The sequence below is a fragment of the Mustela lutreola genome, chromosome 1, assembly GCF_030435805.1.
Source record: "Mustela lutreola isolate mMusLut2 chromosome 1, mMusLut2.pri, whole genome shotgun sequence".
Classification (NCBI taxonomy): domain Eukaryota; kingdom Metazoa; phylum Chordata; class Mammalia; order Carnivora; family Mustelidae; genus Mustela; species Mustela lutreola.
The window spans coordinates 260,586,475-260,601,313 of NC_081290.1; the positions used below are offsets into that span (position 1 = coordinate 260,586,475).

General features: G+C 34.5%; 1 protein-coding gene across 3 annotated transcripts in view; it reads left to right on the top strand.

Moving 5' to 3' along the window:
- QSER1 (glutamine and serine rich 1) overlaps positions 1–14,525 on the top strand; it is a 77,804-nt gene extending 63,279 nt beyond the window's left edge. For all 3 annotated transcript variants that reach the window (XM_059138994.1, XM_059139003.1, XM_059139010.1), the window contains 5 exons: positions 904–1,041; positions 3,477–3,574; positions 7,567–7,719; positions 9,770–9,865; positions 10,873–14,525. In XM_059138994.1, the coding sequence (XP_058994977.1) occupies positions 904–1,041; positions 3,477–3,574; positions 7,567–7,719; positions 9,770–9,865; positions 10,873–11,013 (626 nt within the window). In that variant the 3' untranslated portion in view covers positions 11,014–14,525. The remainder of the gene's footprint in view (positions 1–903; positions 1,042–3,476; positions 3,575–7,566; positions 7,720–9,769; positions 9,866–10,872) is intronic.
- The last annotated feature ends 314 nt before the right edge of the window (positions 14,526–14,839 follow it).

Here is a 14,839-nt window from a genome sequence, read left to right on the forward strand (position 1 = left end):
GAAATTTTCTCTCTGCATGGGCCATTTTATTTATTTATTTATATTTATATATATATTTATATTTTAATTTTGTTTTTTTTTTTTTTTAAAGATTTTATTTATTTATTTGACAGAGAGAAATCACAAGTAGATAGAGAGGCAGGCAGAGAGAGAGAGAGGGAAGCAGGCTCCCTGCTGAGAGCCTGATGCGGGACTCGATCCCAGGACTCTGAGATCATGACCTGAGCCGAAAGCAGCGGCTTAACCCACTGAGCCACCCAGGCGCCCTATATTTTAATTTTGAATAAGCCTTGGCTCTAGGCCAGAATTCTACATAATTTAAGTGTAGAAGTAAAAAAGAAAATATGGCTGTAGATGTCTTAAGGTCTCTTTAATCTAGGGAAACCATGAGTTCTGGAGTAGCACAAGCTGACGGCAGATGTCTATGGTGGGGCCAGGGAAGAAGAAAGAGCCCTCTCCCCCCCGCCCCCCGCCCCGGGGCTGATATTTACAAATGCTGGGCTGTTCTTGTGCTTCAGAGTCCCCTGGGAACACTTAGAAGTATATTTAAGTTTCACTACTACTGCTACCACCCCCTACCAACTTCCCCCTACTGACCTATTCCCTATCCCACCCCCCCAAAAAAGATTCTATTTTAGTAAGTCCAGCAGTCTGGGTTCCTGGTTTGGTTTGGTTTGGTTTGGTCTGGTCTGGTTTTAAAAGCTCTCTAGTGATTACAATGTACAAACCAGTTTTGGGACTCTCTACCCTGGGGTGTTTTTAAAAGCCAAATGGGCAGAACTGAAAATTTGAAGAAATTTTATCTACAACGTTTGTCCTGTTTATAGGTTCTTGTTATAAATAAAAGTGTTTTTAAAGTTATCAGGAAGGTTCTTTAATATTTTGTCTTTTTTACTCTCCCAGAATTTGATCCTCCAGCTCCCTTTGTCACTCGTTTTTTGAATACAAGAGCAATGAAGGAAACCTTTAAGAGCTACATGGAATTGCTTGTTAGCATTGCTTTGGACCCTGACACAATGCAAGCCTTAGAGAAGAGCAATGGTACAGTCTGCTAAGTAGTGCCTTCTTGGTAGCGCTTCTTGGATCTTCTTTATTCTTGTCTATTAGCTGTGCACTTAATAGATGGATTTTATAATAGATACCTGTACATTGTCAGCTCACAAATTGGTGATATGGATTCTATAAAGTAATTCTATAATTCCTGAATTGTCAGTACTTGAACAGCTTTATATAACTACTCTCTAGTCTTCACTAAGTGTCTTACATGCAAGGTCCGGATGTCAATATATTCTATTTAATAACAATTGGAAAGATGAACTGGATAATAGTGGCAGAAGGATTAAAATTTTATATTGGTATCTAGTAAAAGATACATCACAGAATAATTATTTTCTAATCAATTAATAATAAATCCATATATTGTGTTATATTCATTAATATTATTCCTTTATATTCTTCCTTTAGTAACTTTTTCTTACAGTAAAATAGAGATGAAATTAATATCTGAAATAAACTGGTGACCCATGTATTTAATGGTGCTCACTAACATTTACCCCTCAGCTACTATGGCATTCTCCAAGAACAACTGAAAAAAGGGAATAAAATTATTAATAAGCCAGTTTCCATTATCCTTCTATCAAAATGGATTGTGTGCATGTATGATCAAAAGATAGTAACAAAAATCACTAACAATATACTTCAACACAATGCCTAATAATACATATTATTTCCACATATTTTGATATACATTATTCTGTTTGATTCCAGAACAATTCATATAACCATTTTGTAGATGGCTATATGTGAGCTCATAGAAGTTAAGTGACTTACTTAAGAGCCCACAATTTCCAAGTAGCCAAGAAATAATTAAAACCCAATGTCTAATTTCTGGTCCATCATTTTTTTGACCATATAATCAGAGGCAGTAATCTGTACGTCAATCATTTTAAAATCATGTAGAGCTAGAAGAAATATTAGAGATTACCTAGTCTAAAACATTTACTTTGTAGACTAAGGTTCAAAGAGATTAAATATATTTCATAGAGTTATAGAACAAGTTAATGGTAGAATAATCACAATTAAAACCCAATACTTAATTCCCCATGTTGGCATTTTTGCCATTAAATGTTTTTTTCACTCAATCAAAACTCCTTGCATCATAGAATATACATATCTTAGTACTGTTGATTCTGGAGTAGTTGTATTTTAAGTGATTTTTTTTTTTCTATTGCTTATCATTGTGGGTTTTTTTTCTCCATTTGCTATAAGGAGGAAAGACATTAATTGTTCTATTTTTAAAATAAGCCATAAATGTTTTGTGTGAAATGTAAATTCTTACAGTTTTTGAAAAGGTTTAATCACTACTAGAAAGATGTAACTATCAAGGTGTGGTATAGTGATCTTAGAACTCATTCCTCACTAAGGACTTGTTCTTCAATTAAAAGTGTTCTTTTTGTGCTTGTGTTTGTATTCCAAATACAAAGAATCATTTCATTCAGCTACAAAATTAGTAACCAGATTCTGAGGGTTATATTTTTAGAATATTTTCAGAAAAGTTATTCAAGGTGATTAGTGTTATAAAGTATATTATTATGCTGATCAATTTAAGAAATAATCAAGTAACCTAAAATATTTTAATACAGCACCAAAAGTAATAGTCTGATGAAAATGCTTTTCTTAAAGGAGCTTAAAGTTTTTCTAAAGTTTCTTTAGAAAAAGAAAGTGAAAAGTTTTAGTTAGGAATCTTTATCATACTTTTATTCTCCTCTTTTCTGAAATAACTATTTGGCTCTTGTGTTTTTGAAACTAGATTTTGATCATTTTTCTTCCTGTACTTTTTCTTTGGCCCAAACTGAAATTAAATTAAGAATTTCATACTTGGGGTGCGCCTGCATGGCTCAGGCAGGTGGTTAAGTGTCTGCCTTCAGCTCAGGCCATGATCCCAGGGTCCTGGGATTGAGCCCCTCATTGGGCTCCCTGCTCAGTGGAGAGCTTGCTTCTCTCTCTCCCTCTGCTGCTCCCCCTGCTTATGCACTCAAGCTTGCTCTCTCTGTGTCAAACAAAATATAAAATATAAATATTTTATAAAATAAAATATAAAAATATCATATGTAGTATTTTATAAAATTTTATGATGTCAGACAAATCTGTATTTTATAATATTATTATTTGGATGATAAATGAGGTCTAGAGAAATTAGGCAATGTGCTTACTGGTCACTTAGCTGTCATCAGTCAGTTCTAGTGGCAGAAACCGGGTTAAAACCCAGGGCTTCTGATCCTGTCATCCTTCTATGCTGCTTCTTGCTTGCTTGGCTACTGCAGACCTATTTTTTCAAGTTAGCTACATGTCCAATATTTTAAACATGATACTTATATACACCAGTGAATTTGATGTCATAACTTTGAGGAAAAGTTGAATTTTCAACAAGTTTTTGTGTTGATAATTTATCCTGTTAAACTTTTATCTTGTTTTAGATGAGCTGCTTTTGCCTCATATGAAAAAAATAGACAGCATGCTGAATGATAACCGAAAGAGACTTCTTCTGAATCTTCATTTGGATCAGTCATTCAAGGTATTTCCTTCAGATTATTTATTAGCAAACTCCCTGACAATCAAAGCCTTAAGTGTAATAGGCAGGAAATTTATGAAAGTTCTTCTCAGCTTTGTTCAGTTTTTCACCCAATGAAAGTTTGATTTTTATTCATTACAAGTCTGGTTTGCTTATCTTTTTATTTTATTAAGTCCTTTCTTAGTGTTAATCATTTGCTTTTCTCTGCTTAAATTCATTTTTTAGGGGCGCCTGGGTGGCTCAGTGGGTTAAGCCGCTGCCTTCGGCTCAGGTCATGATCTCAGGGTCCTGGGATCGAGTCCCGCATCGGGCTCTCTGCTCAGCAGGGAGCCTGCTTCCTTCTCTCTCTCTGCCTGCCTCTCAGTGTACTTGTAATTTCTCTCTGTCAAATAAATAAATAAAATCTTTAAAAAAAAAAAAAAAAAAATATATATATATATATATATAAATTCATTTTTTAGGCTTTATATTCATCTAGAATTCATTCTACATAATTTCCAAATGCTTTCAAAAGTACTTCTTTTAAACTACCAAATTTTAGTTATTTTTCTTTTAAATCTTTGAAAATTTTCATATTTCATCTATAATTGGCCTTTCCTTAGCAGTAATTATCAAAATTCCCTTACATGCCTGACTTACTCAGTATCTGAGGAAAAATTGATCTTAACATAATGGCAGATATATATAGGAACTCTAAAATGGTTTTGGTGTTATCAGAAATAGAGAACAACAAAAAGCTAATCTAAACACAGAAAATTTATCACAGAAGCTACTTCATAGTCAAAAAATTCCTAGCTTTTCTTACTGAAAGTATAACATAAAACATTTAGAATCATTTGATTATATCTACTTGGGAGAATTTTTTTATACATTTATATAGCTTTTTATTTTTATCAAGAGACTATTTTTACAGCAGTTTTAGGTTCACAGCAAAACTGAACAGAAAGTACAGAGTCCCCTCTACCACACATGAACAGCTGCCCGCATTATCAACATGTCCCACCAGAGTGGTCCATTTGTCAGAACTGATGAACCTGCACTGACTCATCCTTCTAACCTCAAGCCCATAGTTTGCATGCCTTGCTCATGGTGCTATACATTCTGTTGGTCTGGAGAAAAGTATAATGACGTTACCGACTACTGAAGTGCCCTACTTTAGTTTCACTGCCCTAAAAATCGTCTGTGCTCTATTCATCCCTCCCTCCGTCCCCACCTAACCTCTGGCAACCACCGATCTTTTTTACTATCGCTGTAGTTTTATCTTTTCCAGGATGTCCTGTAGTTGAAAACCATATTATATGTAGCCTTTTCAGATTGGCTTCTTTCATATACTAATGAGAATTTAAGGTTCTGGATGTGACGGCAATCTGGCTGTGACATCTGTCACCCCATTGATCGCCAGGGTTGATTGGCTGATCTGGCTGGCTAGGCCAGTGGCGCCTTCCTCCGTCACCACTCCGTGTGTGTCCCTCCCAAAGCTGCGCACTCTGTCAAAGACCTTTCCCGATAGAGGAGAGGACTGTTCTTCCATCAAGGCTCTACAAGTAGCTGCGCTCCCCTGCTAGAATCTGCAAACAAGCTCTCAGGAATTTGAGGTTCTGGGGTACCTGGCTGACTCAATCAGTAGAGCATGTGTTTCTTGATCTCAGGGTTGTGAGTTCAAGCCCCACGTTGGGCATAGAGCTTACTTCTAACAATAAAAAATAAAGATCTAAAAGATCACTTGTTTAAAAAAAGAATTCTTTCTACCATGTCTTTTTATGGCTTGACAGCTCATTTCTTTTTTATCAGTGAATAATCTTCCATGGCCTGACTATACCACAGTTAATTCATGTACTGAAGGACTTCCTGGTTGCTTCCTAACTTAGCAGTTATCAGTAAGCCACTACGTAAACATTTGTGTGCAGGTTTTTATGTGGTTATAAGTTTTCAACTCATTTGGGTAATTTGTATACCTTTTTCACATCCCTATTTTATCTGAACTCCACATAAAAGTGAAAATTTTAGCTAGGTGGTAATTAAAGCTCTGAGATTGAGTTCAAAATTAAATGACACCAGAGGTGCCCTGGCTGGCTCTATCTACAGACCATGTGATTCTTGGTCTTGGGTTGTGAGTTTGAGCCCCACATTGGGCATAGAGATTACTTTAAAAAAAAAAAAAAAAATCAAAGTTCAATGGCACCAGACTACTAATAGCCCTATATTCTTCACTGACATGCACTTGCAGAGAAAAAAAAGTCAAAAGGTAGTATAAAACTCAATTCTAAGAATCTGGCCTACTGACTTCTAGTCCAGTATTTTCTGCAGAGAAGAGAATGCTACTGTATGTGTGTTTTCTAAAAATTTACTAGAAAAAAAATTTTATTCTATCTTAAAAATGGCCAGTTTTGGCTACCCATTTTAAAGTGTTTTTTTTTTTTAAGTCATCCCTACACCCAACATGGAGCTCAAATTTACAACCCCAAGACCAAAATTCACATGTTCCACTGACTTAGCTAGCCAGGCACGCATTGGCTAACCATTTAGAAATGTTAAACTGATTCTCTAATAACTTGTATTAAAATAAAGCCCCATTTGGAATTTAATAGATTCAGTAGATATTTAAATTTTATGCAATAGTTTATGATGAAAAGCTGAAAAATTAGTTTTCATATTCTTCTTTTCAAAGAAAAAACAATTTCTAATTTTGAAATCAGTTATTAATTTTGGTTCTTTTCATTTATAGCAATTTGCATTTCAAAGCCAAGATACATGCACAGTATTTAAAATAATAAAATATTATAATAGTAGATTATAAAAGATTAAAAGATTTTCTGTTCTTTAGAAATAACACCATTACACATGAACTCAGTAATTTAAGGAATCCTAAAGCCCTTTGAGGTTAATCGTGTTCTGTTTTCCTCTGAAATCCATGTGCTTCCAGTCATCTTTAGTGTCTTGTCACAAAAGGTGCTTGAGAACTCATAGTCTGGAAGAGAGTTAGCCCTAAAGGTTGTAACTGTTTATAAAACAGTGTATCTTATCAAATGGGGACTTCATTCTGAATAATAAATATTCTGTGAGCACTTGAGCCCTTTTAGTGTCAAAGTACTAAATGACAGTAGTAACGCAGTTTAGTCTTTTAAAATAACATTGTTGTTTTGTTTTGTTTTGTTTTTTGGGGTTTTTTTGGGGGGTAAACTCTGTCCCCAGCTGAGCCAGCCAGGTGGCCTTAAAACAATACTTAAACTAGTTAAATTTAGCTACAAATATCATTCAGTTATTATTTGCAGTTTTTCATGTCCAGATGATTTGCCAAATGGATAAGGACAAAATATGCCAGTGACTTTTTAAAGAGTGGCCTAGAATTGGTTTGGTTTTGTGGCCACTACGTCATCAGTGAGTAACTACCATGTCATTGTGGCCAGAAAATGCATCAAAGTCTGTTTTAGATTGTTTTTATATAGCTGAGGTCAAAAGAAGCAGAGAGGTAGTGAAGCCAAAGAAGTATTATAATGCAGCTTGTTTTCACTGTTCTCATCAGGGAGGGATCCCGATCATCTGGGATCTTTATGGCCAAGAAGTGTGGCCAAGGGTGTGGCCAAGAGGCAGGGTGTTGACAGTGGTTGAATTGGTAGAGCTTTGAAGAAACTTGTGTCCCTCTTTCTCCCACTTTGAAGCCACAGAGAGCATTTCTAGAACTCTCTGGCTTGTTAAGGAGTCCCTACAGGGCCATGCGCTATTGGCGTAGAGCAGGTCCTAAGGTAAGGTTCATCCAGATTCAAGGGATGAGGAAATAGATTCTACATTTTGATGGAGGAGCTACAAAGAATTTATGGCTCTGTTTAATACCCATGTGTATTTCTATATTGTGTATATTTATCATACCCCATCTATATACATGTGTGTACTATATATGAATGTATGTATATGTTTCTGTATTTTTTAAATAAGTTGAATAGCAGGAAGTTAGTTAGTTTTCTTCTGATGTCAGTTATTTTTTCTTTATTTTAAAGAATGCTTTGGAAAGCTTTCCCGAACTAACGATAATTACTCGAGACTCTAAAGCAAAGAGTGGGGGTTCTACTATCTCTAAAATCAAAATGAACGGCAAAACTTACAATAAGAAAACTCTAAGGACTTCTAAAACAACCACCAAATCTGCACAAGTAAGTGTATATGGATTGTTACAATTATACCTTTTCCAGTTAATATAATTCCTCTTAAAATTTTGAAACAGGGGCACCTGGGTGGCTTAGTGGGTTAAAGCCTCTGCCTTCTGCTCAGGTCATGATCTCAGGGTCATGGAATGAAGCTCCACAATGGGCTCTGTGCTCAGCAGGGAGCCTGCTTCCCCCACCACCACCACCCCCTACCTGCCTCTCTGCCTACTTGTGATCTTTGTCTGTCAAATAAATAAAATCTTTTAAAAATATAAAATAATAAAATAAAATACTGAAACAAAGGGCGCCTGGGTGACTCAGTCATTAAGCGGGCTCAGGTCATCATCCTAGGGTCCTGGGATTGAGACCCACATCAGGCTTCCCTGCTCAGCAGGAAGCCTGCTTCTCCCTCTTCCATTCCCCCTGCTTGTGTTCCCTCTCTTGCTGTATCTCTCTCTCTCTCTCTCTCTGTCAAATAAATAAGTAAATAAAATCTTTTAAAAATAATAATATAAAATATTGCAACAAGCAAATACTTTTTTTTTTAGGAAGTTACTTTTTTTTTTTAAAGATTTTATTTATTTGACAGAGATCACAAGTAGGCAGAGAGAGGGAAGAGGGAGAAGCAGGCTTCCTACTGATCAGAGAGCCCAATGCGAGGCTTGATCCCGGGACCCCAGGATCATGACGTGAGCCTAAGGCAGAGGCTTTAACCCACTGAGCCACCCAGGCGCCCCTTTACTATGTTATTATTAACTGTGAAGTCTTTTTTCAGGTAGGAAAGAGCAGCTTTAGCTCAAGGAACAGAGACTTGGTCTTATTTTGTTTTTCTCCATTGTCCAGCATAGTATCTGTATGTAGTTAGTGCTTGCAGACTTTTTTTTTTTAAGATTTTATGTATTTTATTTGAGAGAGATTAAGAGAATGAGTGGGAGGAGGGCCAGAGGGAAAAGCAGACTCTCTGCAAAGCAGGGAGCCAGATGCAGGACTCCATCCCAGGTCCCTGGGGATGACCTGAGCCACCCAGGCACCCATTACTTACAGATTTTAAAAATAAATGAATAGGCAAGGAATTACCTGAAGACTGTACTTACATTTTCTGTATTTTTTTTTGTCATTAGATACAAACGCATACAGATAAGTGAATGTGAACATATTTCATAAGATTCAGTATATCTGTAAAATTATGGAAATTGGAATTCACTCATTCTCAAACATTGTCTAAATTACTGCCTTTTTAGAAATCCGTTTAGTAGCATATCTATTTCACAACAAAAATATCCTCTGTAAAAACACATTTACAAATGCATGAAAACGTATGCTTTTGCCCTTTGCGCAATTGTAAGAGCAGTCCAGTTAAGCTTCACCAGTGGGAAACTGGAAAATAAAGGGCCATCCGGATGATGCAATACTATGTACTTTTTAAAAAGAGCCTCGTTCATTCTTTCAGTAAAATATTTTGAGTGCCGGTTGTGTGCCAAATACGGTTCTAAGTACTAGGAATAGAACTGTGAAAAGTGGCCGAAACTCCCTGCCCTCATATAATTGATAGCGGTAGGGGTTATACGTAATAAGTAGAAAGATATACAAGTTTTAGTTAGGTTAAAAACAAGTTATTAAAAATAAAGTTGCAGAACAATATGTGTAGTAGGATTTCCTTCCCATTAGAGAATTGGTATCATTAATACATGTTATACATGGGGGGGAAATGTGCTTTAAACTATTTTCTCGGAAGCAAGAGATTATAGCATTCTTTTTTAAAAGTCCTCTTGTATGTCTACTGTTTAAATTTTTCTCTGTTTAAATTTTTTGAAATATTGTGTTTATATTCAGAAAAAAGGAGTGAAGATTCTAAAATACAATTTAAATTCTTATTTTGAATAAGCCTCTTATCCATATTTAAGCCTATATCTAGCAGTATCAGTCATTTCATTTTTAAAATTTCCATTCAGGCTTCTGGTCTAATATTTTTATAAAAGTATTCAGAGCTCAAATATTCCATGAAATAAATATGCCTATGAAATAAATATGCCTATAAACTCTTTTGTTTTTATAGGAATTTGCTGTCGATCCAGAGAAAATACAGCTGTATTCTTTATATCATTCACTCCATCATTATAAATACCATGTTTATCTGATATGTAAAGATGAGGTAATTTTTTTTCATTTATTTAAAAAAGAAATATTTTTCTGAACTCTAAGGAGACTGTAGCTGTAGTACTTTATAGTGTCTCAAAGAGAACTGTTAAACACATGTGTCTGTATTGTCTTATAAAAATGTTCTCCTGAGTGTCTCTGTTGTGTGTTGTTCTCATACTAATCTGAGGCTCTTACAGAAGCTGTAAATGGTAATGTTTTTAAGCTGTTTTGCTTGCTTTACTTTGCCATAATAAATGGGACTTGATTTCATTTTCTTCACTTATAATACATAATGATCCTGCTTTAATTCACTTCAGTCACTGCTTTGATATCCTGACGTCTTCCTTATTACTGGAATGGCCTTGTCCCACCTCATTGCTGAGAGGAAGGGGTTTTTGTGTGTTGGCAGGAAGAAATGATAGTTAAAATTTAATTGTAAGTTTTAGGTATCATAATTTAAGTTGCTCAGGATTTATATATGACAACAATACCATTTTGTGGCTGGAAAATAATGATCAATTTCCTCAAAGCTTAAACAGCTGTAGACTGTACTTTTTTGATCAGCACTACCAGTTGTTTAACTGAGAGTTAAGTTGGATTGAGGCTACACTTGAAGCATTTGATGATAATCAGTGGAAAGATGTTCATAAATCTAACCTCTAGCCAAGGAGAAAATAAAGATGGTTGTGCAAAATATGATGACTATTTTTACAATGCCTTGAAATGCAAGACCCCAAAATCTGTCACTTAGCTTTTAACATAACTGGAAGGAATTCGGAAAGTTTGAACCATTTTTTTCTAGCCTTCCTCTTTGCCCTCATGGAGCTAGAAATGACAGGATTCGACTTCACCCAAATTTATGCAAAATGATCATTCTCCATGGATGAAATTTTTTTTTAATCAGTATTTGTAGGTATAGTCATAAAATCCTTTTCATTCAAGATACAGAAACCATAAACCCTTATGAAGAGCTAATGAAGTGAGAAGTATAAGCTAATGTGGTAATTCTCTTTATTTTAGATTTCTTCTGTGCAGAAAAGAAATGAAGACTTAGGACAGGAAGAAATTGTTCAACTTTGTATGAAAAATGTAAAATGGGTGGAAGACCTATTTGAAAAATTCGGAGAACTTCTAAATCATGTACAGCAGAAATGTTCCTAACATTTCCACAAAGGTTCCGTCTGTGTTATGGCACTAATGAACTGGCAGAGGCGGGGGGGCCCAAGGGGGGATAGGGCACCCGATAAGTGAATGTCAGGCACACCTGCTTTGCTCATAGAACTTACTGATGACCTCTGCTCAAGGACAGTGGTGCTGCCCAGGAAGTCAGTCCTTTGGAAATGGACCTAAAATCCCACCACATTTTTATCCTAATGAATGATTTTTCTATTTTGTAAACCATTGGGTAACTGAGTTTTATTTTCAGAAATGTTTTTTGACAAATGATGAAGCATGCACTAAATATAATTTTTCTTTATTGCTAGAGAGATAACACTTAAGTAACTTGATTATTTTTTTCCTGACTCTGACTAAACACCAGAACGAAAGAGAGGTGGCACCAAATGCCTATGTTTATATTCATGTCTGGCCACAAAACAGAAAGTATTGTACATTATGTAAACAGATCTGGTGTGATGTGACATTTTGTATGAGAATATCCTCAATTTAAAATATGAAATTCAGAAACTGCATTCTGCTTTACGAACTCCTTTTACTCTTAACATGTTCAGGAAACTGGATGTGGAATTGGTGCAATTCTAGGACTGCTTTTTGTGTCAAATTATATTGTAATGAAAAAAACAATGACATACTATTTTCCCTATCTCAAAGAAAAGTATTTTCCTTTATACTGTTTTTTCCTTTGGAAAAATTTTCAATTGTACATTTTATTTCACTAATAGTTGTATTTTTCACAAGGAAAATGTTGTGGTTATAATTATGTTTGATGTATCTGTACTACACTTTTCATTATTTTCAGTAAATCTTATTTAGTTATATATTGAATTTCTATTGTGAATTCTATCTTAAGGTAACCATTTTTGTTTATACGGATTTGCTTCAGTGTTATCCAGAATATGCATTCAGTACTAGAATTAGTGTAGCTTTATACGTGGAGTTGTGTTAGACACTGCAGTCATTTTCTAATTCATGGAAATCAATTCCTTACTAAACTAGTACTTGAATAACCGATTTGTCAAAATCAAAATTAACTACCATTATACATTTGGAAGAATAAAATTTATAATTAGACTACATGCAGTGTTAAACACAGCTTACCTGACACTTAGAACTGGAAGTGGTAGAACTCTCCTTTTGGTGCCTTTCCAACCTTTATACATGCTGTTGTAGCTTCCTTTAGTTTGATAGCTAGTGTTTCCAGTAGTTTAGCTGAGACAGTGAATGTATTAGGTTCAACATGACCTTTTGTTTTATTTGTGTTTGCCAACAGGATGCCTTATTTGTTTGAGAAAAAAAGATTTACTAGTGTCCTTCTTAAACGATCTCCTTTTTTAGGATTCTAAAGAAGTTGTTAATCATCATACTTTTTGTTTATTTTACCACCATTTAGTGCCTTAAGTCCTATCAAGAAAGCAGTGTTCCTGCTCATTGCCCAAATAAGACATGCTTATGTGGACATTGCTATTGTCTTGATTTTGAGTTAACAGGCCAACTTCTTATACTTAAAACCTTGGTAAACTGGCAAAAAATTAAAGATAATATGTGACTTGATTTGAGAATAAGAAATTGTAGCATTGGGTAGGAAATAAGTATTTGAGTTAAGCTTACATATTTATTTCTAATGGTTATCTTCTTAAAAGCAATAATCCTTAATCCAACAATCTTCATACCTGCCATTAGACAAGGTAATAATAGAAGTTTCTTTCAATGGTTAAATATTCCGTTTCTGAGAGTTTAAACAGTTTATTTTGGAAAACAAAAGTAACCTAAATCCATTTTACCTAACTCAAGTGAGATGTATCAGCAGTGAGAGCATCATAAAATTGATTTCGCCAAGTGGAGAAGAGTAGGAAGCAGCCATATTTCTTTCTGATACTGACTCTGGACAGAATTTGTTTCTTTCATTTCCAAGGTGCAGAATAGATAACTACATCTCCTAATGTAGTGTTATACGTACATATCTTTACTCCCCCAGCTTACTTTCCTGAATCACTGATGGTTAAACATTTTTAAAAGCCATCGTGCATTTAGGTAACACTTGAAGTACATGTTTGAAATCACTAGCCATGTCTCCTTCGTAAGGCCCGTGGAAAACAGGAACATTTCCTTAAAGTTGATCTTATCTTTCCTATAGAAAATAATCCATTTCCTTTTCAACTGCAGTTGCCCTCAAAATGTTGGCAGTGTATTCATTTTAGTAAAACAAGTGTTTTCATAAAATCAGAGGCCAGTCTTTGATAACTGCCTGCAAGAGACCTAGTTCTTTGGTACCATCTTCTCTCAGTTGATCATATATTATAGACAATGACATCAAACTTGGACCTTAGCAAAAAGTGGAACTCTTCTTAAAATGTCCATTCACAAGTCCTTTCTTTGTATGAAGTTGAATAAATACTTAGCTGATTAGTATTCACATTCCTTGCCAGGGAGTTTGAAATTTATTATCTAGAAATAATTTTAGGTTGTAGATAGAGTTAAAGAGGTAAAGCACATATTGCCACCATCCAGGAAAACATTTTTATATAAGATTGGACTTTCCTCCCTACAAATACCTGGAAATAATTTAATATAAAAAATCACTTTGTGTTGGTGTTTATTTCTAGTTCAGATCAACAGTTATAGAAGGGACTTCCTTGTTCCCATTTTCATGATAACTCAGTTTCCACTTATTTGATCCTCTAATGAAGTCACAAATTTATCATGACTTAAGAATTATGGTAAGTCAACAATAGAAACCGTCCATTTTTCTATTATATTATCAAATAGAAAACATTGGTGAGATGGAAAAATCCTAATTGAAAACAGCTTAGAAAATGTTCAGATTACCTTTAAGTTTCTAAAGTTCTTTAAATTTCTAAAACTGAAAAATGAAAATTACAGGTGACTCATACCTTATTACTCTTTTCGGAGCTTTCCTCACTTTTTTTTTTAAAAATCTCACTTTCCTTTTAATATATATATTTATTTTTGTTGAAACAGCTGTTTTCCAATGTGTGATTTTGGAGATAAACCCATATAAAACCAGTATAGCAGCAAGGTTATTGAATCAGCCTTGGGTCCCAAAAGTTGCTTCAGATGTGCAAATTGTGAATTTTTACTGTATTTGTAGAATACAGCTTTTGTTTTAAACTGTAGTTCCATCTGCTTCTCAAAAATGCTTTTCAAATATAGTAAACTGTCCCAGGATAATTGCTTCTACCTGTGTCAACTGCATTTGACACTTAACTGCACAAATGAACAATGTACACTATTGGTTGTACATTAACTCACATGTACAACTTTGGCATCTATGTTCACAAATGCATGTTTTCGAAAATCACCTTTATTTATAAGTGACAATAATTGAAGTTAAGGATACAAAGAAACCTGCATTTGTATCCCAGAGTTTTAAGTGGTCCATAATACAATGTATGGAAATGTGAAAGACAATTTTGTATATTTGTTTGTTACTAACTCAGATCATTAAAATGAAAACAATTTTTTAAACAACAAAATCAGAATGTTTTGAGGTTTGTTTGTTTGTTTTTTTAAGAACTGAAAACTGAGATATTCTATTATCCAAAAGCATCATCACGTTATAAATTCTTCACACAACACAGCGTGTTATAAAGTCCTAAACAAATTTATTAGGAACAAGTCTATATAAGCTATTGAGTAGATAAAAAACAGTGTATCCTGACTCCTTAATTTTCAGAATAATAAGATCCTGCTTTTATCTTCATATGATATTTAAAAACTTTATTTCAGGTAAATATATATTCAGCATATTTGCTGTGCTTTGATTAGTTTTTTTAAGTAATCTCTAAGG